The sequence below is a fragment of the Aotus nancymaae genome, unplaced genomic scaffold (genome assembly GCF_030222135.1).
Source record: "Aotus nancymaae isolate 86718 unplaced genomic scaffold, 86718_ANA_hifiasm-v0.15.2.pri h1tg000016l, whole genome shotgun sequence".
Lineage (NCBI taxonomy): Eukaryota > Metazoa > Chordata > Mammalia > Primates > Aotidae > Aotus > Aotus nancymaae.
Genome location: NW_026988428.1, coordinates 62,157,658 through 62,177,792, shown reverse-complemented (window position 1 = coordinate 62,177,792; position 20,135 = coordinate 62,157,658). Strand labels below are relative to the sequence as shown.

General features: G+C 38.8%; 1 protein-coding gene across 4 annotated transcripts in view; it reads left to right on the top strand.

Annotated features, from left to right (window-relative positions):
- Positions 1 to 15,301, top strand: part of SINHCAF (SIN3-HDAC complex associated factor) — a 45,035-nt gene extending 29,734 nt beyond the window's left edge. For all 4 annotated transcript variants that reach the window (XM_064377430.1, XM_064377431.1, XM_064377432.1 and 1 more), the window contains 3 exons: positions 1,251 to 1,377; positions 7,449 to 7,599; positions 12,986 to 15,301. In XM_064377430.1, coding sequence (XP_064233500.1) covers positions 1,251 to 1,377; positions 7,449 to 7,599; positions 12,986 to 13,145 — 438 coding nt within the window. In that variant the 3' untranslated portion in view covers positions 13,146 to 15,301. The remainder of the gene's footprint in view (positions 1 to 1,250; positions 1,378 to 7,448; positions 7,600 to 12,985) is intronic.
- The last annotated feature ends 4,834 nt before the right edge of the window (positions 15,302 to 20,135 follow it).

The following is a 20,135-nucleotide window of genomic DNA, read 5'->3' as shown; positions in this document are numbered from 1 at the left end:
AGATTAAAGAAAAACACTAGCTGCTGCTCAGATATAATTGCCTAACATTTTCGCATCTTTAGAACAGAATAGCCTGGTGTGGCTGTATCCAATATCCCCCTTTTGGAGATTCACAGTAAGCATTCACATATTTTTAGGCTTAACCCAGTAATTCCCAGAGTTAATTAGACATGAGTCCTTTTTCTTAAATCTCTTTGGATAACATGATCCTTTGAACTCAGGTTGGTACTAATGAGCACATAGGTTTTAGAATCAGACTTGGATTTGAATTTTGCCTTTACTACTTACTAGTTGTGTACTTTGGGCAGGTCACATCTATTTATGAAGTGCAAAGATAATAGCTATCTTACAGAGCAATTGTGAGAACTGAATGAGATATATAGAAAGTGTAACACATAGTTATTCACACTAGCCTTACATTGTCCTTTGATGCAGTTGTGAGAACTGAATGAGATATATAGAAAGTATAACACATAGTTATTCACACTAGCCTTACATTGTCCTTTGATGATAGCGTTGTTATTATAACAGTGAAAATGATAACAACCTTCCTTTTTACATGGGGTAGAGATCTGCATATAATAAATGTGGACGAATACCTAAGAAACAGGATCATATGGGCTGAAATCAATGGCTGGGCTAGACTGTGGGAGAACATGCTATTGCTGTCATGTAACTCACCTCAGAGATTAAAGTGTGTAGTAAAAAAACAAAGAATAGACCTGAAGACCTTGATTCTAGTTTTTTTTCCCCTTTCTACCCCCTTACTCATTTACTCGCTTGGTGAAATAAGGCAAAACACATAATTTATCTTTGCCTTGTTTTCCTTCAGTCTAAAATTGGAGTAACAAAAATAGCCCCTTTACTGCTTTTTACTGAAGATAAAAAATATAGGAAAGCTTTTTGTAAACTGCAAAGCATTATCCTGTAGAAATGGAATTGCTTTTAGGCTTGATTCTTAACCTAGTTGGGTCATCCATTAATGATTATCCCATATACAAATCTATTTAAATTTTTTTCCAACAGACTCCCGCTATTACCCACTTTACAGGAAAGAATATTTTTAAAAACCTCACTAGATAAATAATATTTATTCTTTTATTTCATGTGATGATTAAAGATGCACATGGAGCCTCATTCTCTTTAGTATAAAACTGTGGTTCGCAAATAGGCGTGGATCTGAACCAAAGGGAAGGGATACACTGGTATCCTTTTAAAAATATTATTAAATATTCAGTATTTTCTTCCAGGTGGTAGATGCAAGGGCTGGACCCAGTCTAAAGACTACACTGAAACCAAAGAAAGTGAAAACTCTATCTGGGAACAGGATAAAAAGCAACCAGATCAGTAAACTGCAGAAGGAATTTAAACGTCATAGTAAGTTTGATATTTGAACATTAGTACTTAATATTGGTTGGGATGGTGTATGGTATGTGTGGATCATTTTTTCCTTTATTGCTTTTTATAAAGAGCACTGGAAGGCAATGTTGACTCAATAGAGATGTTATCTTATTTCTATGAAATCTTGGCACTCTTTCTGATTTGATGTCTTAAGAGTATTTCCACTGGCTAACCACTTGAGATTGTACTGAGACCACTGTGATGTCTTTACTGACATCTTAATTTTCTAGAAGGTGCATTTCTAGCTGGTTTACTTGATTTTTATCTATAAGGAATTGTGCAAGCTCTAGAGATGTGCAAGAAGGTATGTAAATAATTATAGGACAATCCGAGACCAAAGTCCAGGTTTTCTGGAAAATAACTTTAGAAATCATAACTTACATATTGAAATAAAACTAGCCTCAGGATTTGCTTTCAGGTGTAAGGAGCAGTGTGTGTTGCGTGATAAAATGAGAAGGGAATGTCTAATTAGTGTCAGGTCACATGCTATTATTGGAAGTTTTTTTGGGGGGAGGTTGCCATAGTGGCACATCTGTATTTTGGAATTGAGATTTTGGATTTTGAAAAGGAAATACACTGCATATAATGTTATTATATATTAATATCTCTATCACCCTTGGGAGGGTTTGAAGGAGCATTATTGAACCAAACACATTAGTATTTTTACAGCAAAAAGTAGCAGTATTCACCTTTAGTGGAATAAGTACATGGTTTATAGACTGTCCAGGTTTGTCTTCTTAATAATCATAGTTTAGGTCATGCCACATTTTGTGGCCAGATAGCTTAGGAATACGCTTTCTGTTTTCAGAGCTTTCTCAGAATTGTGGCTAGGGGTTGTAGACCTGCATTGAAGCTCTCAGTGCTTTTTAAAACTCTATATAGGACCCTGTTAGAGAAAACATTATCAGTTAAGACAAATGGTTATCATGCTTGTTTTAGAACAGTGGAAAAAGACATCTAAGTTTAGTGACGGTAAAGTGAGGAGTGCAGGAGAGCTTACACCTCTTTTGAGCATTTTGGTATACTATGCACTTTACATATGTAATGATCTGTTACATCCATCTGAGAGCTTAGAATAGGAAGCACAAAGGTGTGATTTAACCTTGATATGGGTCACTTAATAAGTGGTAGAGATGTAGTAAAATATTTAGGTAATATAAGTGTGTGTCTCTTTGTATTTTAATTATATGCTTTCCTAACCAGCTCTCAAGCCCCCATCTCCCTAAAGTTTAACTCTACCTTCCATCATTCTCATTAGATGTTTCCTTCCTTCCTTCCTTCCTTCCTTCCTCCTTCCCTCCCTCCCCCCCCTCCCTCCCTCCCTTTCTCTCTCTCTCTCTGTCTCTCTCTCTCTCTCTCTCTCTTTCTTTCTTTCTTTCCTTTTTTTTTTTTTGGAAAAGGGTCTTGTTCTGTCTTCCAGGCTGTATTATGGTGGCATGATCTTGGGTCACTGCAGCCTCTGCCTCTCGGGTACAAGTGATTCTTGTGCCTCAGCCTCCTTAATAGCTGAGACTACAAATGTGCACCACAATGCCTGGCTAAATTTTGTATTTTTAGTGGAGTTGGGGTTTTGCCATGTTGCCCAGGCTGGTCTCAGACTTAGCTCAAGCAATCTTCTTGCCTCAGCCTCCCGAAAGTGCTGGGATTACAAGCGTGAATCATTACGCTCGGTCCTCACTACTAGATGCTATAATGAAAATTTAGGAAACATTAATTTTCTTTTATTACTTGAAGATGGAGGAATTGATTATTCATATGTATATTCTTAGCTATTTCCCTTAATTATAGGGAAAGTGATATCTAACTTTTACCTTACTTAAGGGAATATAAGGCTAGATATATTGTGAAACTGTGCTGTATAGTAGTTGGAGACTGAAAATAAATCCCTTTGATAATAAGATGTGTAGATTGTGCAGGCTTAAACCGAAACAGGGTGTTCCCCAGTTACATTATAAATTGCTAGCACCTGTGTGTATTGAAGCAGTTGGAAGATGTGCATTTTTATATATCTCCCACTAAATGGTCTGTGCTTCTGGTTGTGTGTTTGCTTCTGTGCATCCTGTACAGACCTGGCCTGTATTCTCTTTTCTTACCGTTTTTTTTTTTTTTTTTTGAGATGGAGTCTTGCTCTGTCACCCAGGCTGGAGTGCAATGGCACGATCTCAGCTCACTGCAACCTCTGCCTCCTGGGTTCAAGCGATTCTTCTGTCTCAGACACCTGAGTAGCTGGGATTACAGCACATGCCACCATGCCTGGCTAAGTTTTCTATTTTTAGTAGAGACGGGATTTTGCCATGTTTTCCAGGCTGGTGTCGAACTCTTAACCTCAGGTGATCCACCCTCCTTGGCATCCCGAAGTGCTGGGATTACAGGCATGAGCTACCACGCCCAGCCCTGTATTGTGTTTTTGAGACATTTTGTGGTATACTACTAGAGAGGCATTGTATCTAGAGTTATAGATCTGACTTTGAATTTTGGCTCTTGTCACTAGCAAATGTGTGAGTCTGGAGTCACTTGATGTTTAACCATAATTTTCTATTCAGAGAAATGGGGATAATCAAGTAAAAAATAGCTTTGTAAAACAAAATACATTCCTATATAAATGTTAGCTATTCTTTTTGTGTCATCCTTTCCAAAAATCTGCAATGATTTCTGCTTGCTACAAAATACAGTTGAGAATTCCTAGAAAGTGTTTGAAGGTCCTATTTTTGTTTGAGCTGAGTCAGTTCCTGGAATGTGTTGGGCTTCCACAACTTTGCTCGTTGACTTTGCTCATTGTCCCTACTGACTTGATGCCATCTAATCACTCCTTTGTGCCTTCCAAATCTTAGATAATTTTTAAGACTTAAAATTGCAGTTCAAAGAATTTCCAGATCCACATTCTAGAAGAGTTCTTCCATACTGTGTTTGTATGTGGTTAGTTGTAGATATCTTAGTATTTCGGGTATTCGATGAAACCATATGAAATCACATTTTTACAGATAAAAAATGGTCAGATAATTGAAATTTCAAATAGCTTAAAGATATTAAGCACTTCCTAGGAGAGTGGGTTTTCCTCAGCTGCATAGAGCTGTCTGCTGATGTTAAATTATTTAGGAAGTCTTAAGCATCCCATTAGACTTACTCCTTTAAAGCCTGCTACTCTTGAGGATTTTGTTTGCTAAATTAACATATTAAAAATACTAATGGTGCTTTCTTTGTTTTAGATACTTAATTTTATGCTGTTTTATGAAAATATTTGTTAATGTAAAATACTTATGAGCTCTATTCAAGAAATGTTTTCTTGGCTGGGTATGGTGGCTCACACCTGTAATCCCAGCACTTTGGGAGGCCAGGAGTTCAAGACCAGCCTGGTGAATATGGCAAAACCTTGTCTATGAAAAATACAAAAAAATTAGTTGGTTGTGGTGGTGGACACCTGTAGTAGTAGCTACTCAAGAAGCTAAGGCATGAAAATCAAGAGGTGGAGGCTGCAGCCAGCTGTAATCGTGCCACTGCACTCCAGCTTGGGTGATAAAGTAAGATCTGGTCTCAAGGAAACCCAAAAAATAAAAACTAAAAAAAACCCCAAAGTTTTCTTTAGTCTGTTTCTTTCAATGCAGCAAATAACATAGGATTTGATGCCTTATAAATATTTAATAAGTACTTGATTGGTTATTTGAATTGAAGGATTGCTCTGTCCACCTGTCCTGAGACGGGAAGGTGTATGGTAGGCTCCACCTGTGTTTATGAGGTTTATTATAGTGCTATTGCTGTGATGTGGCAGCACCACAGCCTTGTAGCACAATGACTGTTAAGCAAGAAACTTATTGTCTGGCTTGAACGTTTTTATGAAGTCTTCTTCATAATAAATGGGCAAAGTATTAAATCAGGGTTAGCTCTGCAGCTAACGAACTGCCTTTATTCCTTATTAAATCAGGATCTTTTGTTTTCCCTTTATAGGTACAATGTCATTATGCTTTGGCTGCTTTCAAGATTTTTCTCCTGGTTTAGTTTTTAGAGGTTTAATTGTGATGTGTTTTGGCATGGATTTCTTTGGGTTTATCCTGTTTGGGCTTTGGTCAGGTTTTTGAATCTTACTTCTGTCTCGCCAAATTTGACAAGTTTTCAGCCACTATATTTGAGTACTTTTTCACCTCTGTTCTTTTTTTCCTCTCCCTTCAGGACTGCAATGGCATGAATGTAGATGTATGTCTGATTAAGCTCCACAGGTTTCTCATGACCTGTTCATTTGTTTTCTGTATTGTTCATATTGGGTAATTTCTATTCTTCTAGTTCAATTTTTTCTCTCTCCCCTCCATGTTGCTCAGCCCATCCACTGTGGTTTTTATTTTCTTTATTGTATTTTTTTCAGTTATAAATTTTCCATTTATTTTTTCCTTATAGTTTGCTGTTTTGTTTTTACTTAGGCTTCCTAGTTTTTTCTTTTTTTCTTTCTTTCTTTTCCTTCCTTCCTTCCTTTCCTTTCCTTTCCTTTCCTTCCTTTCCTTTCCTTTCCTTCTTTCTCCTTCCTTCCTTCCTTCTTTCTTTCTCTTTCCTTCCTTCCTTCTTTCTTTCTTTCTCTTTCCTTCCTTCCTTCTTTCTTTCTTTCTTTCTTTCTTTTTTCTTTCTTTTTCTTTCTTGACGGAGTCTTGCTCTGTCACCCAGGCTGGAGATACAGTGGCACGATCTCAGCTCACTGCAACCTCTGCCTCCTGGATTCAAGCGATTCTCTTGTCTCAGCCTCCTGAGTAGCTGGGATTATGGGCATGCGCCACCATGCACAGCTAATTTTTGTATTTTTTAAAGTAGTGATGGGGTTTCACCATGTTGGCCAGGCTGGTCTCAAACTCCTGACCTCAGGTGATCCGCCCACCCAAAGTGCTGGGATTACAGGCATGAGCCACTGTGCCTGACTGAGGCTTCCTACTTCTTTGCCAAGGGTATGGTTTCATTTATTTCAGACATGTTCATAGTTGCTCACTGAAGCATTTTTGTCATGGCTGCTTTAAAATCTTGGTGAGATAATTCTAGTATCTTTGTCATCTTAGTGTTGGCCTTTTCATTTAGTTTGAGATCTTCCTGATTATTGAACTGATTTTTTTATTGAAACCTGGACATTTTCAGATTATGTTGTGAGACTTTGAGTCTTATTTAAACCTTCTATTTTAACTGGCTTTTTTGACACCCCTCAGAGCAGGGAAAGAGGGAGGGGCACTACCACTCTGTTACCACCAGGTGTTAAAATTGGAGTTTCTCTCAACCTCCATTGATATATCTGAGGTTGCGGGGAGAGGGAGGTTCCTTGTTACTACTGGATATCAGGAGAGTTCAGGCTCCCACATGGTGAGGGTGGCCTTGTACTTAGTGGGCCATAAGGAAAGGCCTGACTTCATTAGGCTTCCTCTGACACCAGGTGTTGGGGTGCTTCGTAAGTCTTGTGAGCGTGAAAATGTAGGCTCTTCACCTCAGCCTCTGCTGGGGTTAGGAAAGGTGCCCACAGTTTTTTCTGTAGGTTTGGCTGAAACAGAAAGGTTATTGTCTAGAAGCGTTTTCTGTCTGGCTAGGCTACCCTTTCCTAGTTCTTTGCTAGAGAGATCAGGCTTTAACTGGGGTTTTGGATTTTTATGTTGTTGTTGTTGTTGTAGTTTTGGTTGTCTGTATCCATTGGCATTTCTGGGTGGCTGCTGCTTTACTTCCAAAGCTGGGGATTATGAGACAAAAGGAAAATCCGGAAAAACTAAGGAACCTACCACCATGGCTTGCCTTGGGTCTTGAGCTCCCTAGGTGGTCATTGCCTTTTGGAGTCTTAGGTTTATTTTATATATAATATCCAGGGATTTTAGTTGTATAAGCAGGAGGAATAGGAAAAAGTACGTCTATTCCATCTTTTCACTTTCTTTTAAAAACACTTTAGTGTGAATATCTTCAAATACCAGTAGTGCATAGAAAATGAATTATTTTTTACTTTGTCTTTTTTACCAACTCATTCACAGTGTCTTATGCTGAGGTTTGGATGCATGTAGTGAAACTGAAAATTTTATTTTTTCTTTTAATCTTTATTGCAGATTCTGATGCTCACAGTACCACCTCAAGTGCCTCCCCAGCTCAATCTCCTTGTTACAGTAACCAGTCAGATGACGGCTCAGACACAGAGATGGCTTCTGGTTCTAACAGAACACCAGTTTTTTCCTTTTTAGATCTCACATACTGGAAAAGGTAAAAGAAACAGAAAATATCTCTTTAAAGCAAACCATCTTAATTACAGGCAGTGTTTTTCTACTTCCTTAGCAATTTAATGGCATTTGGCAAACAGCTGGTAACACACATGATTGCAGTGGATTAAGCAGGAATTGAGCAGGGAAGTAGGATTTTGTATGTTCTTCCTATTAAAATTATTAAAATAAAAATCACATCAAGGTACCTACATTTTCTGTTCCTAGATAAATGGAATAGAAAGACAATATGCAGTGGAGAGAATCAGTAAAACTAAGAGTTGGTCCTTCAAAAAAAAAAAAAACATGACCAGAAAAGTACTAGAGATAAAGTGGATCAGGAAAAGGAGATGGTACACATAAGCAATTTTAAGAAAGAGAAAAGAAACTTAGATATAGATGAAGCAGAAATTTTAAAAACAATAGGATATTATAGACAACTTTATGCCAATAAATTTGAACATACAGATGAAGGAGATATAGTACTAGAAAAAACACATCTTGCAAAGCTGTCTCAAGAAAAAGTGAAAAACTGAGATAATCTCATAATAAATTGATTTAGGCCAAGTGTGATTATACCTGTAATCCTAGCATTTTGGGAGGCCAAGGTGAGGGGATTGCTTGAGCCTAGGAGGTTAGGGTTGCAGTAAGCTATTGTCGTACCACTGCACTCCAGCCTAGGCGACAAAGCAAGACTCTATCTTAAAAAAAAAAGAAAAAGGAAAATTGATTCAGTGGTCAAAACTCTTCCCTTGAAGAAATACCAGGCCACAATAGGCAAGTTGTACTAAACGTCCAGGAACAGATGATTGGGGCCCATGCACTTGCTTTTCCAGAGTACAGGTAAAATAGGGCATAGGCCCCAAGCATTTTTAAGGCTGATACAAGTTTGATATCAAAACAATGTATCATCAGCCACTAGTTTTATTCTAGGGATGTAAGATTGGTTTGAACATGAAGATCAATTAACATAATTTACCACATTGACAGTTTCTTTCTTTCTTTCTTTTTTTTTTTTTTTTTGAGATGGAGTTTCACTCTTGTTGCCCTAGCTGGAGTGCAGTGGTGCTATCTCAGCTCACTGCAACCTTCACCTCCCTGGTTCAAGTGATTATCCTGCCTCAGCCTCCTGAGTAGCTGGGATTACAGGCGTGTGCCACCATGCTCAGCTAAATTTTTGTATTTTTAGTAGAGACAGGGTTTCATTATGTTAGCCAGGCTGGTCTCGAACTCCTGACCTCAGATGATCCACCTGCCTTGGCCTCCCAAAGTGCTGGGATTACAGGCGTGAGCCACCATGCCTGGTCCACACTGATAGTTTCTAAAGGAGGGTGTTGTCATCTTAGTGGCACTGAGAAGGAGTTTGACAAATTTGTACATTCCTTTAATGTTTAAGACAAAACTTTCTTTTGAGACTAAGTCTCACTCTGTTGCCCAGGCTGGAGTGCAGTGGCGTGATCTTGGCTCACTGCAGCATTTGCCTCCCGCATTCAAACAATTCTCCTGCCTCAGCCTCCTGAGTAGCTGGGATTACAGGCGTGTGTCACCACACCTGGCTAATTTTTTAAAACAAAACTTTTAGCAAAGTAGGAATAGAGGGAAACTTTCTTACTTAGACAACAGGTATCTTAGAAAAAGTATAGCCTACATAATACGTAACTGTGATAAATGAAAACATTTTCTCTATGATCAGAAACAAATCAAGAGTGTTGACTATCACTATTTCTTTCAGCATTATATAGAAGGTTCTAGCCAATACAATATTGGTAGGAGTAGTGGTAGTGGTAGTACCAGTAGTAGTAAACAGAACCGTGCCTAGTGTATAATGTAAGTACTTTATAGATGGTTTAAATTTATGCTTTTTGTTTTCTTTTGTTTTTGTTTATGGCAACGGGGTCTTGCTGTGTCTCCCAGATAGGAGTAAAGTAGAATGATCTTGGCTCACTGCAACCGCTGCCTCCCAGGTTCAAGTGGTTCTTTTGCCTCAGTCTCCCAAGTAGCTGGGATTACAGGCCCCCCGCCACCATACCCAGGTGATTTTTGTATTTTTAGTAGAGACTGGATTTCATTATGCTGGCCAGGCTGGTCTTGAACTCCTGTTGTGATCCACCCACCTCAGCCTCCCAAAGTGCTAGGATTATAGGCGTGAGCCACCATGCCTGGTCAAATATATCCATTTATTTAATCTTTTTAAAAAATTTAAAAAAATTTTTTTTTAATTTTAAGGCAGAGTTTCACACTGTAGCCCAGACTGGAGTGCAGCGGTGTTATCTTGGCTCACTGCAACATCCGCCTCCTGGGCTCAAGTGATTCTCCCACTTCAGCCCCCAAATAGCTGGATCTACAGGCATGCTCCACCATGCCTGGCTAATTTTTATATTTTAGTAGAGGTGGTGTTTCGCCATATTGGCCAGCCTGGTCTTGAACTTCTGGCCTCAAGTGATCTACCTACCTTGACCTCCCAAAGTGCTGGGATTACAGGTTTGAGACACTGCACCTGGCCTTATTTAATCTTTGTAACAATTCTGTGAAGCATTATGTGAAAACAGAGGTACAAAGAGGGAGTACTTTGTTTAATGTTACACAGTTAGTGAGCAGGATTTAAATCTAGGTATTAGAGTGATACATTTTACCATAGTGTTAGAAAATATAAAAGAACCTAGTAGTAAAATATCAAAAGGCCTTTGTTGGAGGAGTTATTTGAAAATTATACAATGTTGTAACATTTATGTATTTTTATATATATTTTTTTGAGGCAGAGTCTCGTTCTGTTCCCCAGGCTGGAGTGCAGTGGTGAGACCTTGGCTCACTGCAACCTCTGCCTCCCAGGTTCAAGCTATTCTCCTGTCTCAGCCTCCAGAGTAGCTGGGATTACAGGTGTGCGCCATTAATCACACCTGGCTAATTTTTCTATTGTTAGTTTCACTATGTTGGCCAGGCTGATCTTGAACTCCTGACCTCAGGTGATCCACCCACCTTGGCCTCCCAAAGTGCTGGGCGTGAGCTACCGTGCCCAGCCATTGAATAACATTTAAAGACACCTAAATAAATTGAGAGGTATAGCCTATTCATAGATGTTATTAAACTGACTCTTATGAAGATGATCACTTCGTAGATTGTGCTGGGCGTGAGCCACCGTGCCCAGCCATTGAATAACATTTAAAGACACCTAAATAAATTGAGAGGTATAGCATATTCATAGATGTTATTAAACTGACTGTTATGAAGATGATCACTTCGTAGATTCAGGGTAATTGCAATCAAAACCCCAACATATTTGTGGAACTTGACATGCTAATTTACAATTTATATAGAAAAGCAAAGGCCCAAAATAGGTATCTTCAGAAGGAAAAGAAAGATGTCGATAAACTTGCCCTAACAGAAATCAAGACATATTATAAAGCCATGGTAATTGATATAATGTGTTTTTGGACTAGGAATAGAAAAACCAATGGAATAGTATAGAGAGCCTGGAAACAAATGCGCGCACGTACACACACATGCACACACACACACACAGACTTGTTACATGATACATGATGGAGGGTGATTTGTGGGTGAAAATGGTCTGTTCGATAAATGTTGCTAGGATATTATAAACAACATGGTTATTCATGTGGAAAAATTGATTTTGCTTGGTTCCCTATCTCACACCATAGACAAACACCAATTACAGATACATTAAAGTAGAAAATAGAATATGACTTTTGAGTAAGAAAGGATTTTTTATGACAAAGTATTAAGCATTTAAAAAAAAATCCAGGTTTGATTACATTTTAATTATGAACTTAAATTCATGAAATAACACCATAAAGAAAGTGAAATGTTATCTAGCACATGTATCTGACAGAAGATTAGTATCTGGCATATACAAACAACTCCTACAATGGAAGAAAAAGATAAACCAACAGAAAAATGGACACTCTTAGAAAGGAATCACAAAATAACTCATTAAATGATAATGTCTTCAAACTTTTTGAAAATCAAGGACATACAAATTAAAATTTCAATGAGATACCATTTTACACTCACTAGATTGGTAAAAAACAAAAATAAAATCTATTATCAAATGTTGGAGAGAGGGTATGGAGTGATGAGAACACTGTCAGTTACAGGTGTAAATAGTTATAACCATGTTGATAAATGGCTGTTTTTGAGTAAAGTTGAAGATGTTCCCATTCCTATATGCCAGCAGTATAAACTAGTAAAAACCTGAAGGATGTGTCTGCTAATGTGTACATTAAAATAAGTAGATAAATAAAACTGTGTTACATATTCATAGGATAGACTATTACACATAAGTTAAAATGAAATAAACCTCTATAATAATATGTATGGATCTCAATTAATATTGACCAAAACATTGACATTGCAGAATACATTGTGATTCTGTGTATGTGTGTGTGTGTGTGTGTGTGTGTGTGTGTGTGTGTGTGTGTGTAATGGATAACTGTGCAGTATGATTAGAAATGCCAACATATGGTGAAACCAAGAAGTATAAAGAAAAGGGAGTGATAAACGTAAAATTAAGTGGGGAGAGGATGAGATGAGATGAAATGGGACTGGGGAGGGGCCTGGAGGGGGCTTCATCGGAAATGATCTTTTTTCCTTAGAGTATGTGGTCTATCATTTTTGATACCTTTGCTAACACACACACTTTTTGTTGTTGTTTTTTTTTTCAAGACAGAGTTTTGCTCTGTCATCCAGGCTTGAGTGTAGTAGTGTAATTTCAGCTCGCTGCAACCTCTGCCTCCTTGGTTCAAGTGATTCTCCTGCCTCAATCTCCCAAGTAGCTGGGACTACAGGCTCGTACCACCACGCCTGGCTAATTTTTGCATTTTTGGAAGAGGTGGGGTTTCACTATGTTTGCCAGGCTGGTCTTGAATTCCTGACCTCAAGTTACCCACCTGCCTTGGCCTCCCAAAGTGCTGGGATTACAGGCGTGAGCCACCACACCTGGCCCACACACATACTTTTATCTACTCAGTATTTAATTAAAAATTGCTGCTCAAGCACTTAGGAGTTGATAAAGAAAAAAAAAATACTAGCTGCATCAGCTTGTTTATGGTGGCTGTTTTTTTTTTTTTGAAGAATTGGTGATTTTGGAAGAAATAGTTAACAACATGAGGGACAGCCTTTGAAACTGACTGCTGTCTCTCAAAATGCCATCTTCAATATTTGAGAAGATTCCAATGTGGCCTTTAAGGGACCTGGGTAATTCCTCTTTCCTAGCTAATTGGTGTTACTCTAGGAGCACTTTCACTTAGAATGTGCAAGATTGTAGAAGCATAATTGTTTGGTTATATTGGACTGGTTATAATAGTAGATTTCTTTTGTATTCCTGTTTTTCTTCCTTATCGATGTATCTTGTTCTCCATTTTTTCTTTTAGACAGAAGATATGTTGTGGGATCATCTATAAAGGCCGTTTTGGGGAAGTTCTCATTGACACACATCTCTTCAAGCCTTGCTGCAGCAATAAGAAAGCAGCTGCTGAGAAGCCAGAGGAGCAAGGGCCAGAGCCTCTGCCCATCTCCACTCAGGAGTGGTGACTGAGGTTTTTATGTGGAAGGGGAACAGAAAAACCATCTAAATTTTGAAAAGACCACAAAGCAACAAACTGACCCTCTTTTTTTTTCCCACCCCCAAGACAGAGTTTTGTTCTTGTTGCCCAGGCTGGAGTGCAGTGGCATGATCTTGGCTCACTGCAACCTCCGCCTCCCAGGTTCAAGTGATTCTTCTGCCTCAGCCTCCCTAGTAGCTGGGTTAACAGGTGCCCACCACCACACCTGGCTAATTTTTATATTTTTAGTAGAGATGGGGTTTCACCACGTTGGCCAGGCTGGTCTTGAATGACCTTCTTATTTTTAACTTGGATACCTGCTATTCTGCCAAAAGACAACTTCTAGAGTAGTTTTGAATGGGTTGATTTCCCCCAGTCCCACAAACTCTGAAGCCAGTGTCTAGCTTACTAAAAAAAGAGTTGTACATAATATTTAAGATGCTGAGTATTTCATAGGAAAGCTGAATGCTGCTGTAAAGTGCTCTTTAAGTCTTTTTTTTTTTAATCCCCTTCTAATGAATGAAACTAGGGGAATTTCAGGGGACAGAGATGGGATTTGTTGTATGATAAACTGTATGTAGTTTTTAGTCTTTCTGTATTGAGAAGCAGTGGTTGGGGCATTTTTTTTAAGATGGCTGGCTATACTTGTTTTCCCTCATGATAATAAATTTGTCATAACTCAGTTAACATGGACTTTGCCCCTAGAGGTAGTTGTTAATAATTTTGAAATATTAAGGTCTTGCCAAGGTTCTGAAGATTCAAACCTGTACTACTGATTATTAAGCGGGACAGACTGAGCTTACTGTTGGCAAATATCTTGGAGGAGAAAGTAATTTCTAAATATACAGAGAGGTAACTTGACTATATATGTTGCGTCCTGTGCTACCTCCCTTCATATTAATATTTGATAAAGATTTTAATTTATGTAAAACTTCTAAAGCAGAGTTAAAGCACCTCTTGGGGAAATAGCAAGTCTTGAGGACAGGTGAAGCCCTGTATGAATAGTACCAAAGCATTACCTCATGGTAGAGAACACACTCTGTTAAAAATGTTAAGCTATCTGAAAAATAAAATGTGCAGGTCTTCAGGATGGCACAAAACAGGTTAATGCTTCTTGGGGCACGTTTCTTAGAGGGCTTGATGAGTGTGTAAATATAATCAACTTTTGTTTGTGTTACATGACTTTGATGACTTCATTGAAAATCTGCACAATTCAGTTTCAGCTCTGGATTACTTCAGTTGACCTTTGTGAAGGTTTTTTTTATCTGTTTAGAGTGGGTGTTTGACTTGTTTTAGCCTATTAGGTTTTTATTTTCTTTCACTCTGTATTAATAGTAAAATTTACTAAAAGAAAAGAGGTTTGTATTCATGTTAAGTGGGTTGGTTTTGGTTTGGCTTCTTTTAGTTAGGTTTTCTGAACATTGAGATATCCTGAACTTAGAGCTTTTCAATCCTGAGATCCTCATGAAAAGCTTCTCACTGGACCCCAAACCAGAGTACTCTTACTGCCTCTTTTGTAAATGTTCAGGAAAAAGCATCACCAGTTTATTCTTTTCATAATGAGTGAGAAGCATTTGCCTGCCTTGTAATAACAAGACTCAGTGCTTATTTTTAAACTGTGTTTTAAAAATTGGATAGTATAATAACAATAAGGAGTAAGCCACCTTTTATAAGCACTGTGTAGTTATTCTTAATCTAAACATGTTATATTATCTTCTTTTGGAAAAATCCTACGTGCTACAAGCCACCATATGCACAGACTATACAGTGAGTTGGGTCGTCTTTCCCATAGTCTTTGAGGTGAATTACAAAAGTCCAGCCATTATCATCCTCCTGAGTTATTTTGAAATGGTTTTTTTTTTTTTTTTGTACATTTTGGCTGCAGTATTGGTGGTAGGATATACTATAATATGGATCATCTCTACTTCTGTATTTATTTATTTATTACTAGACCTCAACCACAGTCTTCTTTTTCCCCTTCCACCTCTCTTTGCCTGTAGGATGTACTGTATGTAGTCATGCACTTTGTATTAATATATTAGAAATCTACAGATCTGTTTTGTACTTTTTATACTGTTGGATACTTATAATCAAAACTTTTACTAGGGTATTGAATAAATCTAGTCTTATTAGAAAATAAAAGGAGCTATTTTGTGGCTTTGTTTGATAGATCTTCAGTAAGAATAATGTTTCTGGCCTTCACATGTACTCAGTTTAAGTGCTTACTATTAATAACAAGCCATGAAGGGAATAAATTCCTCTTTACTGAGACATAGACTTTAGAATAAAAGACATTTTAACTGATGTGCACAATTATTCATCTAGTAGATAAGATGGGCTTAAAAGGAAGAACAAAATGTTCCCAGTAGTTTTTACTGTCTGTGGTGTGGTTTTTTTTTTTATTGTCTGTGGGTTTAGTGGGAAGCATCCTTGAGACTATTAAGGAAACTATACAAGTAGGAAGGATGGTGGCATTAGGGGTTGGACCCCGGTTCTCAAGTTCCTGGCTCTGTCCCTTGTTAGTAATTTGAGTTAAATAATTTATGGGATTATTTACTTCACAGGATTATGAGGAATTCTAAAACGTGTAATCCATATCAAACTTTTAGAAACCAATTGTTTTATTAAGGGCCAGACTTTTTACACTACTGTTAGTATTTAAATTCGCTTTGGGATAGTATGGATGATTTGGCTGCCACCTACTACAGTTATTATGAATTTAACAAGGTAACTAAGGAAATGGACAGTACCTGTATTACCTATAGCTGTGTCCTAAATTACCACAAAATCAGTGGCATAAAACAAATGAATCTCAGTTTTTTTCTGAGCATGGTTTAGATAATCTAGGTCCTTTAGAATGCTCATGGTCTCATCTGCATTCTCACCTGGTGATTTAGGAAGAACTCATTTCAGCCTCACTCGGCTGGCAGAATTCAGTTCTTGCTGCTGTAGGACTGAGTGCCCAGACCTCTCTGGTTGTCAGCTGGAGGCCCCCCTCAGTTCCTTGCCAGCTGGGTGCTCTCTGCGTGGCCTGGCTGCTGACTAGACCACTGACATGATTACTGTCACTACCAGCAAGTGTTGAGAGCCAAGCTGCCAGCAAGACGGGGTCCTCTTAGGTCCTTCCCATATCCAGGGGGAGAGGCTCACACAAAGGAATGGACGCCAAGAGGTGGGGGGTGGGGCTAATGGGAAGGCACATAGAATTTGTCTGCCACAGTATTTTTTTTTTTAACCGAATCTCTTTAAATTTGTCCTCTTGCCCTACAATGCCAGTACTTCCTTCATGTGTAGCGAGTAAAAAGAAAAATGACTCTCGTGATACGAAAAATCCTGGCTGGGTACTATGGCTCATGCCTGTAATCCCAGCACTTTGGGAGGCCGAGGCAGGTGGATCACTTGAGGTTAGGAGTTTGAGTCTAGCCTGACCAACATGGTGAAACCCTGTCTCTACTAAAAATGCAAAAATTAGCCAGGCATGGTGGCAGGCGCCTGTGGTCCCAGCCACTCGAGGTTGAGGCAGGAGAATCCCTTGAACCCGAGAGGTAGAAGTTGCAGTGAGCCGAGATCGTACCACTGCGCTACAGTCTGGGTGACAGAGCAAGACTCCATCTCAAAAAAAAAGGAAAGAAAAACCTAGTGTGGGGCCAGGCACTTTTACACATTGTTTAAGTTACCCTGCAAAGTAAAAAAAAAATCTATTTACAGGTGAGTAAGTGGAGGTGCCAGGAGGTCATGTAACTTGAATGAAAGAATCTGCTTTTCTTACTTGAAAGCCTTTGTTCTCCAAACTGTCCCATCTTGCTATAGTAATGCTGTCCTAAACCTCATTGGAAATTATTCCCTGGGTCTCTTCTTGCCTACCTTCTTTCTGAAGGCTGAAATGAGGGGCAAGTTTAACTCTTGCAGATGGGTTGATCTTTAACTTAATCAAATTTTATTTTTTTAATTTGGTAATGTTCAAAGTGTGTATTATCTGTCCTTTTGTGGAGAAAACTGCTGGAGGATTAGTGAAACGGTATCTTAAAACAATCAAGGTAGCTGCTCAGCAGTGAACAATGGAAGGTACCCTGGAAGCCTCTTTATTCAGTGTCCATAGGACAGTTTCCTAGTGCCCCAGATTTAGCATTGTAGTGCCCAGGCAATCATTTTTGTGTGATGTTCAGTGAACTGGGAAGGGAGGAGAAAGCCAAATTGAATCAAAGATAGATAATTTCACAGGCTCATGTTCTCAGAGAAAGGGATCTGTGGGTTCTGTCTAACAATTTCTGAAGCTGTGGAGTTTGGTTACTCATTGTAGTCATGAGAATGCATTAGGTATCAAATACCTTACACCCTGGTTAGAAACTGCTGGTTATTGTATGTTGACTAGGGGGTCTTGGACAAACTTTGTTGCAAGCTTTAGTGTAAAAGAACTTAGTCATTCAGTTTAAAGAGAGGCAAAAGTTTTTTTTGTCAAAGCCTGCTGTTTGTCCAAAAGGGGAAAATGATTTATTCTGTTTTACAGCATTTATTCTCTACACTTCTATGGCTTACATTAGCTTAACTGTGTCTCCAGGTATTAGCTTTTTGCAAATACAAGAGAAAGGTTGTTTTTGCTTATGTTTATATTTAAATCTCAAAAAAAAAAATCTCAAATTATTTAGTAAGTTCCTGTTAGAGTTAAAATAGGAACCTACAATTATACTGTTTTTTGGTTTTTTTTCCTTTTTTGAGACAGAGTCTCACTGTGTAGGCCAGGCTGGATTGCAGTGGTGCAATCTCAGCTCACTGCAACCTCTGCCTCCTGGGTTCAAGTGATTCTCCCACCTCAGCCTCCCAAGTAGCTGGGATTACAGGCATGCCTGTCACCATGCCTGGCTAATTTTTGTATTTTTGGTAGAGACAGAGTTTTGCCATGTTTACCAAGGCTGGTCTTGAACTCCTGATGTCAAGTGATCTGTGCACCTCAGCCTCCAAAAGTGTTGGAATTACTGGCATGACCCACCATTCCTGGCCATACTGTTTTTTTTTTCTCAAGTAAGTGTATACTTGGCCTCCAATTACCAATGTTGATCTGTCACTAGGATGGCTTCTTTGTGGGACATTCCGAAGCATTTATCTTATTTACCCAGCCTCTCCACAGTACTTAATGTGACTGGCAATTTCTTTCTTGAAATATTCTTGATTGAAAACACAGTTTCTAGGTTTTCCTTGGACCTCAGATGCTCAGTGGCCAAGGCTTCATCTTCAGCTGTCTTCTCAGATCATCTCCATTTCATGGTCCCAGATACCATATAAAATATGCGGACATCTCCCATATCTGTCCCTAGAAATTTTTATCAGTCCTGCTGGCAGGAAATAGATGGCTTACTGAAAATAGATAATTTGAGGAAAGTTTAATAAAGGGACCTTTCACAAAGTTGTATGTAGAGTATAGGGAAACCTCAAGGGAGAGTACAGTTTTTGGGACTAGTAACATTGGAATCCTGTTACGACTCCTGGGTCTGAAGGTTGAGTAGAGGGAGTTGGTTAATGGAGCCAGGAGACCAAAAAGCTATGTAAAAAGAGTGGGGGCCTGGAGGAAGCAGTAGGAATAAATATTCTCACTCTCCAGATTGGCCAACTCCATCATTAGTGCCTTCACACCTTCTGTTTGTTTTCTCTGACCCATTTCCCCACTATCCTATAACTAGGCAACACTTATTTATCCTTCAGGTTTAAGCTGAGGCATCACTTGGGGAAGCATTCCAGAGTAATCTCTCTTTCCTCCAACACACTCATGTACAGAATAACATGCTAAATGGGTTCCAAGAGAGCAGGAAGCATGTCTGTTTAGTCACCACTACATCTCCTAGAGGGGTTGATTAGGATGTATTACTAGCAGGGTCACAATAAATACTTATATTGATTGATTGCTTACAACTTGGTATTTTCAGAAGTCATGTTCATAGAAGAGTTGAGTTTATACCAACTGTCTTGATGAATTTTATTGACGAATGTTACAAAAATGCTTTTAACTTTGAAGAAATTTTAAGTACACAGAAAACTTGAAAGAGTAGCATAATAGTATAACTTTCACTTAGATCCACAGTCGTAACATTTTACCATATGTACTTTATCAAGTTTATTTTGCTGAATCATTAGAAAGTAAATTGTAACACCATGATACTGTACCCGTAAATACACATTCATCTAGGAATAAGAATATTCTCCTCTCTAGCCATACTGTCACTGCCATACCTGAGCTGAGCTGATTAATAGTAACGCAATATCCAATATGATAGATCTTTATGGAATAAATTGTCCCTATCATCCCAAGGTGTCTTTTAAAACATTTTCTCCTCATCCAGGGTCTAGTCAAGGTTCAGGCATACTTTTGGTTATATCTTTCCTCTTTTAATCTAGAATAGTCTTCTGCTTCCCCCCACCACCCCATGACATTGAACATTTTGAAGTGTCCAAGCCAATTGTCTTGTATAATGTCCCCTATCCTGGATTTTTCTGGCTTTTTTTTTTGAGATGGAGTCTTGCTCTGTTGTCCAGGCTAGAGTGCAGTGGCACAATCTCGGCTCACTGCAACCTCTGTCTACTGGATTCAAGCAATTCTCCTGCCTCAGCCTCCTGAGTAGTTGGGATTACAGGTGCCCACCACTGTGCCCGGCTAATTTTTGTATTTGTAGTAGGGACGGGGTTTCACCATCTTGGTCAGGCTGGTCGCGAACTCCTGACCTCATGATCCACCCACCTGGGCCTCCCAAAGTGCTGGGATTACCGGCATAAGCCACCGTGCCTGGCTTTTTTTTTTTTTCCCTGAAAATTTTTTTTTGAGACAGGGTATCCCTCTTTTTCCAGGCTGGAGTACAGTGACATGATTATAGCTCACTGTAACCTTGAACTCCTGGGCTCAAGCAATTCTCCTGTCTCAGCCTCCTGAGTAGCTGGAACTACAGACCTGTGCCACCATGTCTGGCTAACTTCTTTTTTGGTAGGGATGAGG